This window comes from Pelodiscus sinensis, chromosome 6, assembly GCF_049634645.1.
Source record: "Pelodiscus sinensis isolate JC-2024 chromosome 6, ASM4963464v1, whole genome shotgun sequence".
Taxonomy (NCBI): Eukaryota; Metazoa; Chordata; order Testudines; family Trionychidae; genus Pelodiscus; species Pelodiscus sinensis.
Genome location: NC_134716.1, coordinates 79,932,112 through 79,954,929, shown reverse-complemented (window position 1 = coordinate 79,954,929; position 22,818 = coordinate 79,932,112). Strand labels below are relative to the sequence as shown.

General features: G+C 42.1%; 1 protein-coding gene across 1 annotated transcript; it reads left to right on the top strand.

The window, feature by feature from the left end:
- The first annotated feature begins 1,164 nt into the window (after positions 1 to 1,164).
- Positions 1,165 to 22,508, top strand: LOC102451902 (V-type proton ATPase subunit S1-like protein). Its single transcript, XM_006124335.4, has 7 exons — positions 1,165 to 1,280; positions 10,259 to 10,299; positions 11,163 to 11,224; positions 11,366 to 11,598; positions 16,344 to 16,394; positions 21,170 to 21,413; positions 21,759 to 22,508. Exons 1-7 carry the CDS (start codon positions 1,189 to 1,191, stop codon positions 22,059 to 22,061), a joined length of 1,026 nt encoding a protein of 341 aa, XP_006124397.3. The 5' UTR covers positions 1,165 to 1,188; the 3' UTR covers positions 22,062 to 22,508.
- The last annotated feature ends 310 nt before the right edge of the window (positions 22,509 to 22,818 follow it).

The following is a 22,818-nucleotide window of genomic DNA, read 5'->3' as shown; positions in this document are numbered from 1 at the left end:
GCTCTTCAGCTGCCCTTCGCTCCACTGCTGTGCTACTCCTGGCCGCTTCCTTAGAGCTGCCTTCCCTCCCTCCCCCCGGTTTCTGTTTGCTGTTCAAGGTGGGGGAGGCAGAAGAGTGGGGCCACTGATATCAGGATGTTCCCTTCCCCCCACCTTTGTACCCATGTCCATAAAGTGAGCAGGGTGGGGCCTTGGAAAAGGGGTATGGTGGGGAAGGGCTTTGAAGAAGAGGTAGAAAAGGAAGTAGGATAAGGGTATTTGGATCTGAAGTAAATCCTGGATTGATTTAAATTGGAAAAGTGATCTTGCACTTAAAAAGGCTGGAGACCACTGGTCTAGGCCATATGGGTAGCTTCTCTGGCCTGCAACTGTAAAGGGAAACAGAGTCATCACATGCTCTGCAGAAGATGCATAGGATGTATGATATGTAAAAGATTGGGTTTCCAACTGGCCACTTGCTTTGCTTCCCACAGATCATCTCCTGCATAATCCCAAAAGATGGCAGGGCTTGCTATGAACCATGGCAATGGACCCAGGCACCTCAAGTTGGCAACCCCCCAAAATACACAAAAATAAATTGATACTTCTGCAAATTTTAAACTTAATTATGATTATAAAACATAGTAAAATAGAAAGTAGGGCACCCACAATTTGATGCCACTTTTCCCCAAAAGAGGTCTTTATCCTCTCTGTATCTCGCTTTCCACATCTGTAAATTTGGGATATTTGATGACTTCTTGGGGTGTTATGAGGCTTAATTCATCAAACTGTGTGACCTTCTCACTTGATTATGATTGTTATGTGAAATCACACTTTTCACAGCATTTTCAAGGGAAGGATCAACTACAACAATCAGTAACTGTGATAGGGCTCAATTGAGCTTTCTGAACTTGGAAAGGTGGGTTTTTAAATTTTTTCCCCTTAAAAGACAGCTCACTTCATAGCTCAGTAGGACCCAAGCACTCTGTTCTTTTGTAATAATTCATAACACAAATAATATACTGTAGTATGTTAGAGTTGCTTAGAAAAGGCTTTTTATGTTTACATAGTGCATACAACTGATGCAGTAACAAATGTTTCCTCCTATTGGTTGGATGTGCTATCCATCACATGGTTTGTGAGAATACAGGTTTTGATCCCTTTGCTAGAACAGATGTGCTTGGTCAGGAGAGACAGATTCATTTCTCAATGGAAAAAAACATTGCTTTTAGCTTTTTACTCTTTTTATGTGTAGGATTTTCAGTCTCTGTGGACCAAATGTTCGTAAGAATGGATGAAAGGTCAGTACTTTGATACATTTCAACAAACTACTTTGGGGGAGCTGAATGCATTTTTAAAATGTAGTTTTGTGGTTTTATTTTGTATCATTTGGGAATAGATTTGATCACAGTTAAGCATGGCAGGACAGGATTAGAATATTTTTAGTTTTAAAACATGTAGAACTCGCGTGAGAATGAACCTTTTCAACCCTAAAATATGAAGTGTAATCTCTTTCAAATTATTTTATACATAAGCCTAAAATGGTCTAAAAAAGTATATGCCTTAGTGATTTCTCTCTCCCATACTCTGTTTCATTGTAATGCTTTTCTCACTTTTTCATTCCTGATCAGTTGTTAAAAATAGACTTAACAACAAAATAGCAGCAGAGGTGCCTTAATATTTCATTTATGTTAAGTGGATATTATTGAAATCTAGGTTCAATATTGCAAGAAGTATTAAAATGACAAAATTGCTCCTCATCTTATGTGTTTGTATTTGCTATGGTCTGAGTGCATTCAGTTTTTTTTACATAGTACAAATTGAGGGCACAAAAATGACAAGAAAGAGATATAGTGCTTTCTAAAGCCAAGCATTATAAAAGTGGAAATAGTCACATTTAATTATTTGCATCATGTCTCAGTCATTAATAACATGCAGATCAAATATGCTGATGATTGCAGCTGGCAATAAAATCTGAATATTTAGGGCAACATGTGGTGACTTGCTTAAGCTTGTATTAAGAGATCAGTGAGACAGTTATAAATGCGACAATATGTTTTCATTCAAATAGTTTATTTTTTGTTTCACTTTTCTTTGATTGATAAGACGTAACAGAGTAGAACTGAGTTTTCACAACAAACCTTATAAGAAAGATTAATAAATTTAAAAAGCCCAATCGTGTTCCAAATGAACTCAATGTAAGTTTTGTCTTTGACTACAGTGGAAGCAGGATCATACTCTTCATGTATTAAGTTATCAAGAGTAATAATGAACTCAATTTCTTTAAAAAAACAAACTAAACTCTACAGTTTTGTCATTTCTTAGGTTTTTGTTTTATAAACCTTATTCAGGCATAATCCTTTAGAGTCAGTGGCAGTTTTGCCTGAGCTGGAACTTCAGAATCAAGTCCTTAATTGTGAAATATCAATATGTTTCCTCCTGTGAAATTACTGTAGAATTATTCAGTGTAATTAGAATGGCATATTTGCTTCCCTCTGTAAAGTTAAGTATCTGTGTAGGGGTTTGCTAATGATAAGAAATGTTTAATAAACGTAATGAAATATGTTTCATTAGGAGGGTTCCAATAAAGAAATCTACATTTGGGGTCTGATTCTGACCTTACTTACATTGGTTTCATACCAGTGTAACTGCATTAACTTTAGTCAAGTTACTTGTGGTTGGTGTAACTAAGATATGTTTACGCTGCAAACAAGGTGTGCTTGTAAACATGAGTAGGCCAGGGTCCCTTGGCATGTAATTGGTGTGATACCCTGGGTTGAAGTCCATCTATTTTTACCCATGCTTGCTGGATTAAAGCTACAACTCTACAATCACATCTTAACTTGGGATGTATTTGTACACTAAGACTAATCAGATATGTAGCTATATGATTCACTAGCAAACTATCTTCAAAGAAAATTTGAATTTTTCTTTCATGCACACTTACGTTTGATTTACCTGTGGATAGTGTTATTTTCTAGTAAAATATTGGGCCAATAATTGAAACTTCACTAAGTCAGCAATAGTGAAACAGTTTGAAGTTGGAGAACATGAGAGGGTTGCACTGCTTGTTGTTATGTTTTTAAGGAGTAATCAAGGTATTAAGGAGTCTATTGTTAACATTGTGTTGTCTCATGCAATCTGCATTTCAGAATGATAGTATTGAGTGGTAATACTGTCGATTGTATTTTGTGTTAATAATATAGTTCTCTTTAACTGTCTTGTCTGCTAAAAAGAACACTACACAGGGCAAAATCTTCTTCACATAATCACTCCCTCACTCCCCTTGCAATCAGTAGGCTCACACATGTGAATAAAGCTATTTCCATAAATGGTTTCAGGTGCAGGCCCTATACTTTCACATGAGCTTTTTCAGATGGAAAAAAGAGACTTTGTTACTCTAGACCAGGGGTCTCCAAACTTTTCAGCCCGAGGGCCGCATTAACTATCAAACAGCAGTTCGGGGGCCGACTACACACTTGAGGTCCAAATAAAAAACAATCAAAACATGGATGTTGTTTTTAATTATTTATTTAATATTATTTTATTCAGTTATTATTTAATAACACATTCATACACTACACATGAACACCTGTATTAGTGTGAATGGTGAAATTGTTTCCTGGATGCCAAAATAGCAGACATTTCTGGCTTTAGATTTGTTGTCCCTAACATCAACAGTGACCTGAGATTATCATCGGACAAGTTTGTTCTCAAATTGTTCTTCACATATTTCATTCTTGAAAATGTTTGTTCACACAGGTATGTTGTTCCAAAGATTGAAAGGTACCTTGATGCAAAAGTTTTGACATTAGGAAAGTCTTCCTTGGGCAAAAACTGGTAAAAACCCACCAGTCCTATTTTGAACTTGTCCCTAAGGAGGTCATTTGCTTGCAACTCAATGACTTCCAGCTGCAGTTCATCTGGGCAACTGGCCACATCTGCTTCAAATGGGTTTTGAAACAATCTCACTTCTTCTGCCTTTGAATCCAAAAAGGTCTCCACGGGCCGGATGAGAGGGCCTCGCGGGCCGCATCCGGCCCCCGGGCCGTAGTTTGGAGACCCCTGCTCTAGACTGATAATGTCATTTGATAAGTAGGAATTTGCACTTCTTTATACATATAATCTTATTTAGTTGGGTATTACATAGTGATTAGTCATTCCAGTGCTTTGTATTAGGGCTAAGCCAATTTCAGTTGGGCTCCTAACAAACTTAGAATGGTAATTTCAACATACAAATCTTGTATCCTGTATCATGGAGCAGTTATTCTCAGATAATGAATTCTAAAGAAATGCCAGTGCTTTTAACACATGAACGGTATTTTATAATGAATTTGAAGTTTTTAGTTTAAAACAAGTGAAAAAGAGTGTTGTCAGTCTAGTTACTCTTTGCTGAGTGCTTTATAGTTTCATTTCTAGTCTCATGTAATCCTTTCAGCCTATAGTACAGCATCAGCAGTAGTAGTCACAGCTAGTTTCTGACTGTCATATTCACATTTACAATATTATAAATCAGAATGTTGTTATGCACAAGTCTAATGTGAGCCCTGAGAATGAATAAAATGTGTTTTCATTAATTTGTGTTTTTACACCATTTTCCTGTGATATTTTTGACAGAGTTTTGTGAACAAGCTTAAAAAGCAGCAGAAGAGCCATGAAATGTTCTCTCTAAGCAAGAGAATGAACTGACTTTTGTAACATTGCATTAAAGTGTTGTTCTAAGATGAATGTTTGATCTGCAAACTCACTCACTGAAGATAATATAGGATTGGAAATTGAAATACTGAGACTCGTTAATTTTACATTGTTTTAATTTTATGTTCAGTAAAATGGCTATACATTAAGTAATTTGCCTTTAAATTTTTGGTGTGTAATTTTGGGGCTTTCCCACTTCCCTCATTTTTATATACATTACCATGAAAAATGACAGTAATCCTTGTGTTGCTGTTGCTTTCCACAAGTACAGTGTTCTACAGTAGAAAAGGAAAATACTGACATTCTATCTCAATCTTCAAGTCCATGTTAAGGCTGCTTAATTACGTTGAGTGGTTGTTTTACCAGAATAAAAACTGACGAAAAAAAGAGAGTAAGCTATCCAGAATGTGGACCACCCCAGTCTTTTCTTATGACAAACCAACAATACATGAAATTTAGGGCTATTTTCTTTCATCAAATCATACTTTTAGAAAAGTTGGAGCATAGGGCGTTATACTGATAAATGCAGGAGAACCAGACCATCACCAACCTTAATGTAGGCCAGTGCAAAACATTTCCCCTATTCTTGTGTAGCTTTGTCACAGTATGTCTACACTTTGAGATAAGGTTGAATTAAGATACGCAACTTCAGCTACGTTAATTGTGAAATCAAATTACCTCCACTCGAATTTAGGCACTGTCCTCGTTGCAGGAAATCGAAGGGAGAACACTCTCCCTTCAACTTCCCTTACTCCTTGTGAAAGCAGGACTACCAGCATTGACTGGAGTGCCCCTCTCTGTTCGAATTAGCATGTCTTCACTACACCTGCTAATCCAAACCCTGGAAGATTGACAGCAGCAGCTTTGATCTCTAGTGTAGACATAGCCCAAGAGTCTTCCACAATAATGGTCTCTACACTCAGAAAAGTTCAGCAAGATGCTTGCTCCTGCTCGTCCCTGTAGATGAATATGTTAAGAGGGGGCATAGTGGCATCATGAACGGTGCTCAGTACTATCAAGGGATCTACCGTAAAAACGCGAGTATAATGCGCACTTTTCCCCCAGGTTTTTTAGGCTCAAAGCCGGGGTGCGCATTATACATAGGAGCAATTTTTTTAAAGTTTTAAACGCCTCCTCCTCTCCACACAGAAACTTTCCCAGTGCAGCGCAGCATGGCGGCCGCTGCCCCACCAGGCTCCCGGACAAGGCAAGGAGCCGGCAGCGCCGCCATGCTGCAGTGCCCTGGCTCGCTGCCTGCCCGGTGCTCCTTCAGGCTGTGCCTAGAGGTCCCCGGGGGTCCCCACGGCAGGTGCGAGTTCGGCGTGGTGCGCGGGCAGCTGTCTGCTGCACATGCATTTCCCAGGCGAGCCTGCAGGTAGGAGCAACACGTACCTCCCTCCCGCTTTCCTGCAGCCTGGCGCCGCTTCCGGGAAGCAGGCAAGGCTGGGCTTGGTGCTGGTGGGTCGGTTCCTGGCTCAGCAGAGCAGGCCATGTTGCCGCCCACAGCAACTGGGCAGCTGTCCGGGAGGGCGGGGGGCAGGTTTCAAACTCCGCCACTGGCTCCCCAGGCTGCGTGCAGGTTTCCCTGTAGCTTCAGATCTGGTTTAAGGATAATCAAATGTTGTGTTCCAGTTTAGTAGAGACCAAGAAATTCTGGACTTCAGAAACAGGTTACCTCCTGTTCTCCTGTACAATGGGGTGCGCATTGTACATAGGAGTTCAGTTTTTTTCATTATGCTAAGATTCTAAAGTCAGGGTGCGCATTATACATAGGTGTGTATTATACTCATGATTTTATGGCAGTGATCCCAACCTTTTCAGGTTGGCGGGCGCCAGGGGGCGGGGACACTTGCCCGCCCGGGGGCGGCCCCCCCAGCTGCATGCCCGGGGACGGGGCCCCCCCCATAGCCACGCGCCCGGGGCCGGCGCGCCGTAAGTGCCGCAGGGCCAAGGCCGGGGCCGGGGCCAGGGCACGCGCGGTGCCCCCGGGGCCGGGACCGGCCATGCGCCCGGGGCTGGCACCTGCCAGCCCAGATTGCTCCGCGGGCGCATGTAAAGAGCCCGGCGGACGCCATGGCGCCCGCGGGCACCGGGTTAGGGACCACGGTTTTATGGTAACCAACTTTTAGATATGGGACAATGATAATTTTGCTAACTAATGAAATACACTAATCACTAGAGTAAAATATGGACATTATTGGTGTCAGCAACATTAATTTACGGTGTAGGATAGAAAGTGAAGAATGATGGACTAAAATCTGCTCTTTCTTGCATTTGTGCAACATTACTGAAATCAGTGGGTAGATATGTATGACTAAGAGTAAAATTTGCGTTATTGTATCTATCCAGGATTTTAAGTAGGAATATGGTATTTATCTGCTCGGAACTGAAATGGAATATAGAACCTTCTAAGATTTTCCCAGTCCTACTTAGAGTCATTAGAATATAAGAACATAAGAATGGCTATACTGGATGATACCAAAGGTTCATCTAGCCCAGTATCCTGTCTTCCAACAGTGACCAATGCCAGAGGGAGTGAACAGAAGAGTTAATGATCAAGTGATCCCTTTCCTGTCACTCATTTCCAGCCTCTGACAAACACAGGCTAAGGACACCATTCCTATCCATCCTGGCAAATAAGTATAGATGGACCTACTCTCCATGAATGTATCTAGTTCTTTTTAAAACCCTGTTAAAGTTCTGGTCTTGGCAACATGTTATGGCAAGGAGTTCCAAAGGTTGATTGTGCCATAAGAGGCAGAAATGCGGACCAGCAGAAGCTGGTTTTAATTAGCTGGCTTTAGTTTATTAGTATTTAGTTTGTTACAGTTTCTGAGGAACATTTCTGCTGTCATATTGCTGCCTCTTGTCACAGCAGAGAGGAGTCTTCATAGCGGTTTGGAGCAAAGCTGGCTGAAAGTCCTTGTAGTCAGTGAAAAAGTGACAAGCTGGAATAGAGTCTACTCTAGTTTGTTCAGCTTTACCTTCTGGGTTTGAGATTTTAGAGTTGAACCCTAGGGGTGTGTCTAGACTACAGGGTTTTTTTTCGAAAAAAGTGGCCTTTTTTTGAAAAAACTTCCCCTGCATCTAGACTGCTGCCACATTCTTTCAAAAGTAAATCGAAGGAAAGTGGCAGTTTTTTCGATCGCGGTAAACCTCATTTTACGAGGTATAATGCCTTTTTTCGAAAGTACTCTTTTGAAAGTACTCTTTTGAAAAAAGGTGCCATTGAATGCAAACTGCTTTTTCGAAAGAGAGCGTCCAGACTCTCTTTTGAAAAAGCGGCTCACTTTTTTGAAAAATCTGCTTGTGGTCTAGACACTCTCTTTCGAAAGATACTTTCGAAAAAGCCTCTTTTGAAAGAGGCTTGCAGTCTAGATGTAGCCAATGATTCTAGTCCATGTTGCACTGAGTATGCCTGAAAATATACATACTCATTGGGGAGGAACAGATATAAAGACAGAACCTTGTCCTTAACTATGCACCTCAGTGGAGCCAGTATTTCATCCTTAATATTTGTTAAATACCTTAGATGCTTTCCTATTTGGAATGTGGCTGGATTCTCAGTTCTACCTGAGTTGGGCTTGGCACAAGAGCAGGAGGGAAGCTACAAAGGTGGCTTAAAGATACCTTTATGCTTCTCAGGCTTCTGTATAAATTAGAATATGTTGCTTTAGTTTATGTTTGGCTGCTGTTAGCCCCAACTCTTTGTTCTGGCAGCCAAGAAACGCAAGGGCATAGGAATACCCCAGATATGCGACCTTTTCCTTGAGAACACCACTGCTTTGGCTGGAGGATAGGGTGACATGCAGTTGGTGCTCTCAGGGATCCCTCTTACACAAGAGGAACCCTCACAAATCAGGATCCATCAACTGGCCAGCCATTGTGCAGCTAAGACTCTGGCTTACCATGCTTATTTTAATACCATTCAAGAAACCAGCATTTAGAAATGTCTTATTCTTAATTTGCTTGCATGGTGGATTTAAATCTAACAAAAACAAACAAAAAAGAAACCCCTGGATGCATGCTCTCAAATGAAGTGGCTAAAGGGCAACTCCCTTGTTCTGCCCCTCTGTAGTCACACATGGAGTGAACTGAGCTGTTCTCATGTCAGAGGAAACCAGTAGGATAAGGCTGTACAAGGGAAACTTCATCTACTGCATGCAGTGGAGCCATACACCATTTGGTTGTACCCACAGAGGAATGTTTCTGCAGCGTATCTCAGGAGACGTGGGCACAAAGCCAGTGGATCAGCATCTAAGCGGATCAACCAATCAATCCAGGGAAGTACAATTCCCGAGGAAGCTACCAGAGCACTTCCGGTATAGGAATGATGATTCCACTCTATATTCTGTGTAACAAACCTTCACAAAGCCTGTTTGCTCAGGCTTTGGCCACTGTAAGACATTTGATCCCACAGGCCAGATTATCAGCTGGTGTAAATTGGCAGAGATCAACTGACCACAATGAAGCTGCACTGATTGAAACCCACTGAGGGTCTGGGGCTAAATGTTTTAAGGAGCTAATGGCAAGCTGAGACTGACAATGGGTTATGTAGGCATTCACTCAAAGTTTTCTTGAGCTTTTCCTACCAAGCAACTTGCCTATTGACTTCAATGGAAGTTGAGGATGTTTTACACCTTGCATGATTGTTCCATTGTACAGCCACATATCTGGGGGGATTCTGTTTGCTCTTTACTGAAGTAGAAAAAGGGTATTTTAGGATTGTGCGGATGCTGATTTTTACCTACAGCTGAGGAATGAATCACACTGACTTTGTGTCCCATTGATCCTGAGCTGCCTGTACATTGGTCAGTCCTTCACTGTAAACTAAAGCAAACTGAAGATTGTTCTAAATTAAAATAGTTAACAGTATCCTTGATGGGCAGATACAGAAAGCTAGGGTCATTGACATGAAGAGGTGGAGGGTGGGGAATCCCTAACTTTCTCTTGGCCGCAGCTTCCATACTGTCAGTAGGAGAGGGATGGCTTAGAAGCTTGTTCAACATTAAAAGAACCTTTCATATTGGGGTGACTTATTCCTGGATATACTAGCTTTTGGCTGCTTATGCATGGCTGGCATTAAGCAGTCAAGGAACAATGATACAGTAAAACCTGTGTTATCTGGCATGCTCGGGGATTAGGGCATTCCAGTTATCTAAAAATTCCAGTTATCTGAGGGTCTCATCAACCTAGGAAAAACCAATGGACAAAAATAGTAAAACTCAAGTTTTTAATATTGGTAGTTTTGTAGTGTGAGGCAGTTGGTCTCATATTTCTATTTTGAGTTAAAGATGATTAGTACTTCTTAAATAAAAAATTGTTAAGCCAATCATGGTAAACCAAGCCAGGCCTGTGCACCTGAAGATGTGACAGTATTATGGCTGGGGGCAATGCCGGTTAACAAAGTTTTCTGGTTAACAGAGTGCCGGATAACAAAGGTTTCACTGTATATATTTTTAAGCACGAGTGCACAACTGTTGAATGAAATGTTACCAATTGGAACTCACTTCAGCAAACTAGGTTTGAATGTTAAGTACAGACATTGTACAATAAGGATTTCTCTCTCTCTCCTCTGTTCCAGTTCACATGCATTTTCAGATCAAGAGCTGTCCCAAAGAAATGGTAAGGCTTTTAAATGAATCTGAATGCACTGATATAGTCTCTGTCAGCCTGAGCATATTCTTGAATTGCACACACAATTCCTATTTAAATCATTAAGACCTCTGGCAAGGAATTAGTGTTTTATACAATGTTCATAGTGAAACCTCTTTATATATTCCCAGTTAAATCATTAGCCCTGTTAAAATAAAAATGTGTGGATATCCCCAGAGCAATGGATGTGAACTTGATACAAATGAAATGAAATGTTATCTTTTTGGCATCAGTTAAAAACATCCATGGCCAAATGTTCAAAGGATGATGGAAGGGGAGTGTACACACCCCCTAACGTCATTGTAGTGTTCCCACAAAACCTTGTATTTGAACAAAGAAATCATGTGACTACTCACTTTCAGTTCATGTGTACTTTTATCCAACACAGGTATGAAGATCCCTATTTGTGCATGCAGGCTCATGCATACTTACACAGTGCAATCTCATTTGAAAATGTGGTCCAAAACGTGAAGAAACAAGGACCCTGTTTTAAATGAATGTAAAATGGACAATTTGACAGCTCCATGGATTAATCCTTTTAAAGTTCTTTTCCACTGGAGTTTTACATGAATCAGGGCTACAGGGAGAAAAAAAAACGATGTACACCAATGATAATATTTGCCAGAAAATTGATTTGTGGTGGGCAAAGAGGAGCTCTGTGTATGAGTGTTTTCTGTATCAAACTGAAATATAAATTCATAAATCAATAGATCCCTCATAAAGGGGCATTGGCTGAAGGTCCCTTTGTGTTTGGAAGAAAACACACAGAATCATGCATTCTTTAAAGTATCAGTGATTTTCCATTTATATTAGTAACTTTCTTTCTTTTGTAGACCGACGTTATGAGGGTGGTGTGAAGCCAAAATATAACTTAAAACAAGTAGCAATTACACAGGTATGGCAGTATCAGGACATCGATTATAAGTTCTTTAATGGCATAATTAGTTGTATGTTATCTCATGAAAATAATTTAAAAAAATCAAATGTCATGTAGAGAATGACTCCTGCAGTAACAATCTTTTATGTGATTTATTAGATGGTCAGCTACAACTTGAGCAGAAAAGAAAGTGAATCTTGGAGAACAATGCCGCACAGCCATTACAGCCCTGTGAATGTCACCGTTAACGGAAGCCCCTGCATTCTTTTCTGGGCCAGGAGGATAATGATTAAATTTAAAAATCACATGGAGCTGGACTTGACAAAGAAGACATTTGGTGTTCATGCAGCTGTGGATGTTGGAGATTCCAATTGCAGTGGAGACCATGCAATGTAAGACAACATCCTACTCTGGAAATGCTAGTTAATCCTTTGGTATAGCCCCTTGTAAAGTGGGTTGTGTAATGGGTTTGGTCATATAGATATTCCCTTCTGACCAGTGGTGGATTTAGAGTTAATGGGGCCCTGTGCTCGGCTTCATTTGGGGGGGGGGGGGAGTGGAAGGAGCCTGGCTGGCATCCAGCCAAGAAAAAGAACATTCACTCTTCCTGTCCCTCTCACTTTTCATTTTTTTCTTCATCTCCTCGTATAATAAGAAGTAAATGAAAATAAAGTGAGGTACTTTGATTGTTTTTGTAGTCTAATTTTTTTTCCCCACAGATCACATGAAAATTGCTGAGGGTGTTGGTGAACCACTTCATGATCTTTCCAAATATTGTTTATACCATTAGCTACTATTGTAAAGTATTTTGGGTAAGAGTGCTTTATTAAGAAAAAAAAACCCCATAATAACCTTTCCTCAGTCCACCTGAATGGAGTTCTCAGACCAGTTTGAGAACTTCTGGTCTAGATGAAAATTTGTATTTTCATCAAGCCGACATGAAAAATGTGTTAAAAATAGAATCATAGAACACAAAAACTGGAAGGGACCTCGAGAGGTCATCTGGTCCAGTCCCCTGCCCTCATGACAGGATCCAGTACCATCCCTGATAGATGTCTATCTAACCTGCTCTTAAATATCTCCAGAGATGGAGATTCCACAACCTTCCTAGGCAACTTATTTCAGTGTTTAACCATCCTGACAGTTAGGACATTTTTCCTAATGTGCAACCTAAACGTCCCTTGCTGCAGTTTGTATAGATGATTCATGAATGGAAAAGTAAAAATTAACTTCCGCTGAAGAAACTTATTCAATTTGGAAAAAAGAATCAGCTAGCTGTCTTTCTACATTTTTTCTTTACAAAATCATCGATTAAGTCATTTTAAGTATTATTTTGTAAAGAGTCACTTTCAATTGTCAATATTGCTGAACTTGTCAAGTGTTCCTCCCTGCTCTCCTGCTCCCCCCACTGCCCTCTCTGAGTAGAGACTGCTCCCCCCTAGAGTGGCCACCCTGTGTGCACGGGGAAGGGGAGGAGTTTTGCTGGATCCTGTGTTGGACTACTAGTCCTGGGGGCCCTGTGGCAGGGCACAGTATGTTTCAGTGAAAATCCACTCCTGCTTCTAATTGTCACTTGATGTGCTGAAACACTACTGAATCTAACTTCCTGCCTTCATGGGCACCCCTCAAACCTCTATCCTGCTGAGCCAGGCCCTCCAGCCTCTTCCAGCACAGGCACAGAGATGGAGTAGTTGTTTTATTAAGTTTAAAAAGTAGGATTTTACTCACATGGAATAGTCCCTTAGTTGACACGTAGTCCTATTGAAGTTGTTATTCAGCATAAGGGTAGAATAATCATACTATTTAATAAGCAAAGCTGTATTTGGCTATATGATGCTGCACAGCAGTAATACTATTAGGGTATGTCTACACTACAGCACTAATTCGAACTAACTTAATTCGAATTAGTTAATTCGAACTAAGCTAATTCAAACTAGTGCATCTAGACCTAAAAACTAGCGTTTTGCTAATTTGAACTAGCATGTCCACATTGAGTGGACCCTGAACCGGGGTTAAGGATGGCCGGAAGCAGTGCCGGCAGGGCATCAGATGAGGACTTAGAGCGTGGAGCTGCTGTCTCAGGCTAGCTGAGGGCTGTGCTTAAAGGGACCCGACCCCCACCCTGGACAGACAGTTCTCAGGGGTTCCCCACTTGCAAAGCAGTCCTGGCTTGGCGTGCCCTGAGTGCCCACACTCAGCACATCACAGCACTCAGCTATCAGCTCGGCTGCACTTGCCGCAGGCTGCCATCCGGGGGGGGAGGGGTCAATCGGGGGGCTGCAGGAGAGCTTCCACCCCGAGGAGCCCGCAGAGCCACCCCAGTCCTCCCCATTGGGGGCTCGTACCCCATTCCTCCCTCACCTCCTTCCACTTACCCCTCCCTAGCCCCCCCTTTCCTGATATACAAAATAAAGGACACGTGTGTTCAAAAATAGAAACTCTCTTTATTGAACAAAACTCGGGGAGACTGGGAAAAGGAGGTGGGAGAGGGGAAGAGAGAGAGTAGGAGAGGGGAGGGCAACTAAAATGATCAGGGGTTTGGAACAGGTCCCATATGAAGAGAGGCTAAAGAGACTGGGACTTTTCAGCTTACAAAAGAGGAGACTGAGGGGGGATATGATAGAGGTCTATAAAAGCATGAGTGGTGTGGAGCGGGTGCATAAAGAAAAGTTCTTCATTAGTTCCCATAATAGAAGGACTAGAGGACACCAAATGAAATGAATAGGTAGCAGGCTTCAAACTAATAACAGAAAGTTCTTCTTCACAAAGCAAATAGTCAACCTGTGGAACTCCTTGCTGCAGGAGGCTGTGAAGGCTAGAACTAGAACAGAGTTTAAAGAGAAGTGAGATAAAGTCATGGAGGTTGGGTCCATGGAGTGCTATTAGCCAGGGGGTAGAAATGGTGTCCCTGGCCTCTGTTTGTGGAAGGCTGGAGATGGATGGCATGAGACAAATGGCTTGGTCATTGTCTTCGGTCCATTCCCTCCAGGGTCCCTAGTGTTGGCCGCTGTCGGCAGACAGGCTACTGGGCTAGATGGACCTTTGGTCTGACCCAGTACGGCCATTCTAAGCTCAGACCTCAGGGTCGGGGGACTCACTGGACCACCCTGATTTTCATGCAAACCTGCTCCTGGGTGGCCATGCTGGCAGCTATCTTGCCCTAGATGGCCACTTTCCTGTGCCTAGTGCGGAGGTCGTGGATGAGGTCCACGATCTCCGCACTAGACCAGGTGGGCGCCTGCCTCTTGCGGACCTGGGCAGGCTCCCGGGAGCCGCCAGCCTGGTCCCGGGAAGAGGCGGAGGGCTGGGTGGCAGCGGGTGGCTGGTTCGTGCCGTGCCAGGTGCAGAGTCTGCTGGCTGGGTCCTGGCAGGCTTGCACCTGGCACGGGCACCGTAGCCAGACCGTGTCCTTTTCATATGTGTTCATTTTTTTTTTAATTGTATCCTTCGGTATATATGGCTGTGACTATTTTCTTCCACTATTTGATCTGAGGAAGTGGGTCTGGCCCACGAAAGCTCATCATCTAATAAACCATCTTGTTAGTCTTTAAAGTGCTACATAGTCCTGTATTTTGTTTCATAATAAACCTAGACTGAGAGGCCAATTTAAATTCATATGTTGTTGTAAAATAAAAAATATTTGGGAAAGTCTACTGGTCAGCAAACAAAATAGCAATAGGTTATTGAATATACAGCATTCTTCCTGAGATCCCATGGAGGAACCTGCTGGAAAGGGCCAGGAGAGAAACACTACAAGATGTGTGTCTGCTAGTGTGGGCTATTGTTTAAATCAGGAAGGAAAAATCTCTTTATGCTAGTCACCGTTAGGAGATGTATGTCACAGCATTATATAGCCTTTCTGACCAAATCCTTGGAATCTGCTAGAATCCTGCTATATATAACAAAAAGCCTTTTTGGTCTATGTGTGTCTCTGTCAGCTTTTAAGTATTAACCCAATTCCTTGAGTGTGGAAATCCATGCCATACAGATAGGAAAATAGATAATCAGGCTCCTGAACCAGAATTAGATTCACAAGAATTGCCAAATAGAAACCTTGGGCCATGTGTAATACAATAATCTATCTCTGTTTTTGTATTAAAAAAGTCTTGTACTAGGCACTGAATTTAATGAGAGATTTGCATGTAGGTATAATCAGATGTATACAATTTATGCTTAATTTTGGTGTAATTTAAGTAAGTGGGCATCTGAAATCCTTCTCCAAGATCACTGGATCTAGTTTTGGGCAAGTGAGTTATCAGTGACCTTTGAAGAAATCAGTTCTGCACTTGAAACCTGTCCTACCTTTTCCCAATAATAAATTGTCTGATTAATCATGCTTTTAATTGCTTCCTCCTTAAGTTCTATAGTGGCATAGGTGTATTAATATCTCATTTTATATAAAATAAATGATACAAATGGTTTCTAAGATGCAAAATGACATAATTAAAAAATCTGCATGGGACAGAATAATGAAATGTTGCATCTATTAGTTTGTGAGACAATAGAAAGATGGTACTTGGAGCAATATTTACATAATCATACCAATGTTAAGTCTTTATTTTAAAACCGACCTAACAATGCTTCTTACTGGGATAAACCATAGCTGTCCTCATTCATTGTACAATAAACTGCGTTGTGTTCTGCTGCAGTCAACATAGTTACGTTGATTCAGTGGTGTTGTATGTAGACAACACTTTGTACTCTGATATATTGATTTGTAACACAGTAGCTGGGTCTATGAGACAAAGAATGGCTTATATTATTGCAGTACTTTCTTCTGAGATTGGAAGGTGATACATACCTTATCATTTGTACTTCATGGCCCTGACTATGCTCTAGATAAACAGATGTTAAAGCCAATTGGATTTAACTACACACTTAAAGTTAAACACTTAGTTAAGTTCTTTCCTACTGTGAAATCCAGACCACATTCAAGGCAACGGCAAAATCCTTGTTAACTTCAAAAGGCCAGGATTTCACCACTGAAATTTTTCCATTGACTTGAGTGGGATTTGAAGAAAGCCTCAAAATACTGTCTGTTGTATGCATGTTTTGATTGTTTGATGAGCATCCGTTACCTCCCCCCCCCCCACTTTGATTTGCATTTCAACTTGACATTGTTTTCTTTTTGATCTAGGCTTTCACTTAAGTTTGGTGACATTGACAATCTCAAGGGGCTTGTTATTAGGTAGGTTTACTAGATTAAGAACAAAGACAATTATTAGATTATCAAATGTTAATAACTACTGAATGACTTGTAATGCAGACTGTCTGGGAAATTAACTGTGAGAAGGGTTACATACCAGCAAAGGTTGCGAGTCAGATTTGTTAATTATATAGTGAAACATAAACCAGACAGTTATATTTAATTGAGTTTAATTTAAATAAGCAATTTTCTTTTAGTTTTATTTTTTCCCCTATTTTTTTCCCCAAGATGAATTGCCTCACTGCTGCGCCACAGGCTCCCTTCACCCGCTAAGCCTCCTGGTGGTCCACTGCTTCTTGTGACTCAGCCCTCCACCTAGGTCACCTACAACCTGAACCCTTCCAGGGTATCACTGTTCCCCAAAAAGACCGTGTTCAGCAAAATCCTACTCATCCATACACTGTCTTCAGCTCCTCCTCTTCTTTCAGAGTAGCGGGTTTCCAAACTTCTCCCCAGTGTATACAGCTAACTCAAAAACCTTCAAACAAAACCAAACACATTAACTTACTAGTGCCCATCCTGCTTTTCATTCAACTGGCTTTCTCCTCCAGCTCACTGTTCCTCTTCCAAATCTTTAATCTATAATTTCAGGGCCCATCACAGCTGGCTCCCTCCTGTAGTTTATCCATGGCTCCTTTATATAGCAACAGACCCCTCTCTAATAGGCTCTATCCTCCTTGTTCTTTCTCCTGAGCCTGGTTCCTCAGCTCCTTGTCTAAACTTAAGGCCATCTGTTTGTGGGTTAGCTTTCTCTGAAGCTCATTTCAAGAGCCTTTTCCATCCCTCTTGCCTTCTCTCATCAAGAGCAATCGCAGGGTGCAAACTCCCACCTGAAGCTCCTCCCCTCCACCTGAACTCTCTCAGCCTTTAGTGCAAGGATCAGCAACCTATGGCTCAGTACAGAACCAAATATGGCTCTTTTGTCATTCCCAAAATATGTGCAACTTTTAAAATTGAAATGAACAATTCGACATTTTAAAAATGCATAATTACTCCCCTCAAGATAGTCTTTTTGTCTATTTCACCTTTCACCAGAGATGAAAGGAAGGCAGTGAATGCCTGTAAGAACCGGCTGCACTCTGGCAAGAGCCAGCTGGAGCACTCCGCTCATTTAAAGGGCCAGCTAAGGGTACACTATAGGGGATGCATGCATGCTTCCAGCTTGGATAGTGAGAAGACTCCAGCAGCCTGTCCCCACCTGGCCACAGTGTCCTGTCCCTGATTCTGGGTAAGGCCCCATGGTCTGGCCCCCCTCTGACCAGAGGAAGGGCTGGTGGCAGCCCCCCACCCTGCTTCCTCACAGTTAAGAGAGAAGGCCACGATCTGGCTGCAGTGATGCAGCTGTGGTGATCCTGGCCTGGCCCCTCATCTGGCCACTGCTGCCTGGATGCAGCAGCTCAGCCCGCATCAGGTAAGGTAATCTGGCCCCAGCTCTCCCACCCACAACTATTTTCTACTTCGCACCCCCAGCTCCCTGCCCTGCCTCTTGCACCTCCCACATACCCCAACCCCCTGCTTTGAGCCCTTCATACGCCCCAACCCTGACTCCTGCAACCCCACATCTACAAACTGCAACCCCAGCAGCAGCAGAAGTCTCATTAAATAACGTCTGTGAGTACAGTGTTTCATTTATACTATTATTATCATGTCAATTATCAACTATATTGAGTTGTATATTTTCAGTCATGCAAATGGATATTCTTATACTGGCCCTTTGCTGACCACAGGAGCCATTCTGCTGCTTGTTTTCAGGAAGAACGACTTCTGCGCAAGAGGGGGTTTTTGCACAAGAAAGAGCAGTTTAGCTAATGAGCACAAAAATGGGGGCTCATTAGGTATGCAAATGAGGCGTGGCAATAGTCATCGCCACGCCTCATTTGCATATCTTCTTGCACAAGAATGCGCAATGTAGACAAAGCCTTTGGTTACATTGTTAACCTCTAACAATATATATATCCATCTAAACAGTATGTCTCTAAGGGTACGTCCAGACTACAGGCTTTTGTCGACAGAAGTTTTGTCGACAGATACTGTCGACAAAACTTCTGTCGACAAAGAGCGTCTAGACTACATTCAGTTCTGTCGACAAAGCAAGCCGCTTTGTCAACAAAACCCTGTAGTCTAGACACAACCCTAGATGCAATAACACCTTCTGTTGACAGAACTCTGTCGACAAAAGGTGTAATGCCTCGTAAAATGAGGTTTACCAGCGTCGACAAAAATGCTGAGTTCTGTCGATGTTATGTCGACAGAACTCAGCGGTAGTGTAGACGCAGGTATAGTTTTGTCGACAAAAGTCCACTTTTGTCGACAAAACTCTGTAGTCTAGACACACCCTAAAGGTTGAGCTTGGGACATTTATCCTGAAGGATGTTTAACCCTTTCTGGCCATGCATCATACCCCATCTATTCATACTACATCTGCTCCACAATGCTCCCTCACTTGTTGTATCATATATAAAGTTTAGGCCATAAGCTCTTTGGGGCATAGGCTGTTTCTGTTATGTCTTTTGTAAAGCATCTAGCACCCATTGGGACAATATTAAATACTTATGTGCATGGAGCAATACATGTTATGTACACATGTGTAACATGAGACCAGTTTACACTACACATGTAAACAATTTAATCTTTAAATGTACTTGTGAATGTGGATAAACTTTATATGAATTCCAAATTTCACAATTTTACTGTCTAAGGACTTGAGCCAATGCCCATCGGAGCCAATGGGATTCTTTCTATTGACTTAATGGCCTTTGGCTTATGCTTGGAGGAGGAGTTCCTGCAAGCTGGTAGGGGACTCTCAGAACCTTGTAGGACCAAGTCTTGAGAAAACAAAGCTTTACATTACTGTATCAATTACATCTTCCCTTAAACTGTGGTTTGGAAAATTGTATTTACATGGGAGTGCAAGCTAGTGGCAATATGATGCTTTCTAAGGGTATGTCTACACTACAGTGTGATTTCAAAATAACGCGTCTACATGCAAAATGCATTTTGAAATAACGAATCCACACCGAGTGGACTCTGAATCTCATTTAAGGCTGGCCGGAACCAGTTCCGGCAGAGCACTAGGTCAGGACTTACTGTGTGGGACAGCAAAGCATTTTGTCTCTGCATGCTCTGGTTGCCCTCACTCGGGCCACCACAGCACTCTGCCCACAGCACTCTGCAACATGGAGCCAAAGCTGCCCCTGGGCACGCTGGTGCTTCTCTTGGACATGTTGCTGTGAGCCTGGATGCACTTTCTGCAGGCTGCCATCTGGGAGGTCCATTGGGGAGCTGTCAGTATCCAGGAGGCCCTGCGGGAGAGCTTCCACCCTGAGGCGCACTAAGAGCCTCCCTGGTCTGCCCCACTATGGGCTTATGCCTCATTCCTCCCTCACGTCCTTTCACTTACCCCTCACTAACCCCTCTTCCTGATATCAAATAACATACATGTATTTTCAGGAGCACAAATTCTCTTTATTTAACAGAACGGGGGATGGGGGAATGAAAATCTGGTGAGACTGGGGAAAGGAGGCGGGAGAGGGGAGAAGAGAGGGTGGGAGAGGGAAGGGGGAAACCTGGGAGTAGAGAGCTCGAAGTGGGAAGCAAGGGGAAGAAGGGGGAGGGGAAGCTCAGGGCTCAGGGTTTGGGGTTTTGCCGGACCAACTTGATTTTCATGTGAACCTGCTCCTGGGATCGCATGTGGCCTTTGGTGGCCAGGCTGGCAGCTATCCTGCCATAGATGGTTGCCTTCCTCCATCTAGTGTGGAGATCATGGACGTTGGGGGCATCCCCCCCAAACCTGAATAAGGTCCATGATCTCCACCCTGGACCAGGAAGGCTCCCGCCTTCTCTAGGCCCTGGCAGGCTCCTGGGAGCTGGCAGACTGCTCCTGGGGAGCGGTGGAGGGCTGGCTGCCAGTGGCTTGCTGGCTCATGTTTTGGGGCCACTGGGTGAGGGGCAGTGATTGCTGGCTCTGGGCTGGCAGTCTTGGAGCTGGCACAGGCACTGTGGCCAGAGTCAACCCCTTTAAGGACTCCCGGGAGTGAGAGAGGGAGTGGAGTGTGCTTGGGTGAGGCTGGAGTGGCCAGCAGGGCACCCTGGGAAGGCTGGAGGCTCCCTATTTCAAAATAAGTGTCTACACAGCACTTATTTCAAAATAGCTATTTCAAATTTGGCGTTATTCCTTGTAGAATGAGGTTTACCAAATTCGAAATAAGCTCTCCTCTATGTAGACTGTGTAGACACTAGGAAAGTTATTTCAAAATAAGGGCTGTTATTTCGAAATAACTTTGCTGTGTAGACCATTGCTTGGCTGAGTTAAGGTTTTCAACTAGAGGAATTTCTTCAATGTATTTTTACTTTGTTTTCCTCCATGGGCTTGCTTCTCATTGGTCAGCTACTCAGGCAGAATCTGATCTGTAGCTGCAGAGAGGGAGGCAGAATGGATGATGTTCTTCTAATGCTGTTCCATAATTACGGAGTCAGAAGATGCTCAAGTTTTTTATGATCTCCTTTCTCTGCCTTGGACTAGTCCTGTGTGACTGACCAATGACCTTCTTCAGCTGCAGCAGCAAGCAATCAACATTGTTTTAGAGACTTAGGTCTCCCATACAGCAACAGAAAGAGCAAGAGCCTTTTCTAGTGTAAATTGGCATAGATCTGTTGACTTTAATGAATCTAGTATGGCTATTCTATTTGTTGGATTGAATAATGTATGCTGTCACATTTGCAACTTTACTAATTCTCTCTCTTTTAAAAAATTTCAGATTCTTATTGACAAACAGTTATTACAAGCTGTCTGTTCAGAACTGGTTTAGTTTATACAGAATACAGCTACTTTACAACCATTCTGTACAAGCGACATTTAATGCAACCAGAATATTTGCTCCAGTAAGTTATTCGTACCACTGTGAACATGTGAGCAGTTTGCAGAGGTATAATGCACTCCTGATGCCCAGCTCCGCAAACGATGAGTCCAGGCTCTGGGAAGTCACTTTTATCGATTTCCAGGTAATAAGATGAAGTGAAACCTTGGAAAAGTCTCAGGACACCTGTGTCCATATTTGTACAATCAGAAATGGAAACTGTTGACTCCTACAAAAAAAACCAAACTGGGAATACCTTGCAAAGCAGAATTATCAAGCTTATAGTTATATTTGACTTGGCTCTCAAAAATGATCACAGAAGATTTAGTTTAAAATATAACTGCAAATCCTTTAGACCCCAGAGTCAAGTGCACTGACATGAATAAATTAAGTGAATCAAATCCTTTCGTAGTAGTAGGAGCAAAATCATGAAATGCCTCCTACCCAGGAAAGAGGATTTTTAACATAAATCATTTTACTCTCTTTACAGATTCAAGGCTTTAACATTGAAGGAGGACAGTTTGCTTATGCCAAAGATTGTGCATCCTTTTTCTCACCAGCAATTCTGATGGGCTTGGTTATGTCACTGATTTTGCTTCTAGTCCTGGCCTATGCTCTTCATATGTTGATCCACCTGAAGTCTCTTGATAGGCATTATGAATACAAAGCCTCTCCTGCCTATTTTGCACAAATGAAAGACGGTGACATGGCAGATGAAAAAGAACCATTAAGAAGCAATGGAAATGAGTCCTATGAACTTAGAAGTCAACAGTTCCATAAAGTCTATATTTAGAAGTGTGTCTCTCTCATTTAAGCTATTGGTATTTTCTTTCTGTTATTCTGTCCTGCTTAGTTGTATGGTAGCGAAAAGATTTCACCAAATTATTTACTTAATCAAAGAAAAAATATATACCAGACTGCTTGTTTAGTTCTGCTTTAGCTTTATTTCTTGTGACCCATTTAAACAATACTTTGGAAATCAGAACAACAACAAAATCTCCCATGAGAGTGGGGAAATGAACGTAGTGAGAGTCTTTTCTCTTACAATATCTGTTGGCTCCTCCCCACAAAGGGTGAGGTTTTTCCTTATACTGTATTTTCTGTTGGTCTATCCAGTAAGTATTAAGTGTTCCTGGCAAAACAGCTCCAATCCTTAGGAAATGCATGCAGCAGTATAAATAGATTCCACCATTAGAAGTCCTTGCTGATTCTCAGCTTAAGCTTCTGTTGTCTTACTTTTAGTCAGTTATTTTAATTTTAATTTTTAGTCAGTTATTTTTGATGTACCACCATCAAAATCCTTCTCAGTACTCATACTCCCCTGCTGTGTCTAGACTGCATCCCTTTTCCGTAAAAGGAATGCAAATTAGACACATCGCAATTGCAAATGAAGCAGGGATTTAAATCCCCCCCTGCTTCATTAGCATAAACATAGCTGCCGCTTTTTTCCGGCTTGGAGCTTTGCCGGAAAAAAGAGCTAGTCTAGACGGGGATCTTTCGGAAAATAAAACATTTTCCGAAAGATCCCTTATCCCTCTTAAAATAAGGAA

What these genes read in the sequence shown, in the direction of transcription:
- LOC102451902 (XM_006124335.4), top strand. Translation starts at nt 1,189, where the DNA reads ATGGAAAAAAACATTGCTTTTAGCTTTTTACTCTTTTTATGTGTAGGA. An exon ending in AGAGCTGTCCCAAAGAAATG is followed by an intron (nt 10,300 to 11,162) that starts GTAAGGCTTTTA and finishes TTTCTTTTGTAG; the next exon opens with ACCGACGTTATGAGGGTGGT. An exon ending in TCACTTTTATCGATTTCCAG is followed by an intron (nt 21,414 to 21,758) that starts GTAATAAGATGA and finishes CTCTCTTTACAG; the next exon opens with ATTCAAGGCTTTAACATTGA.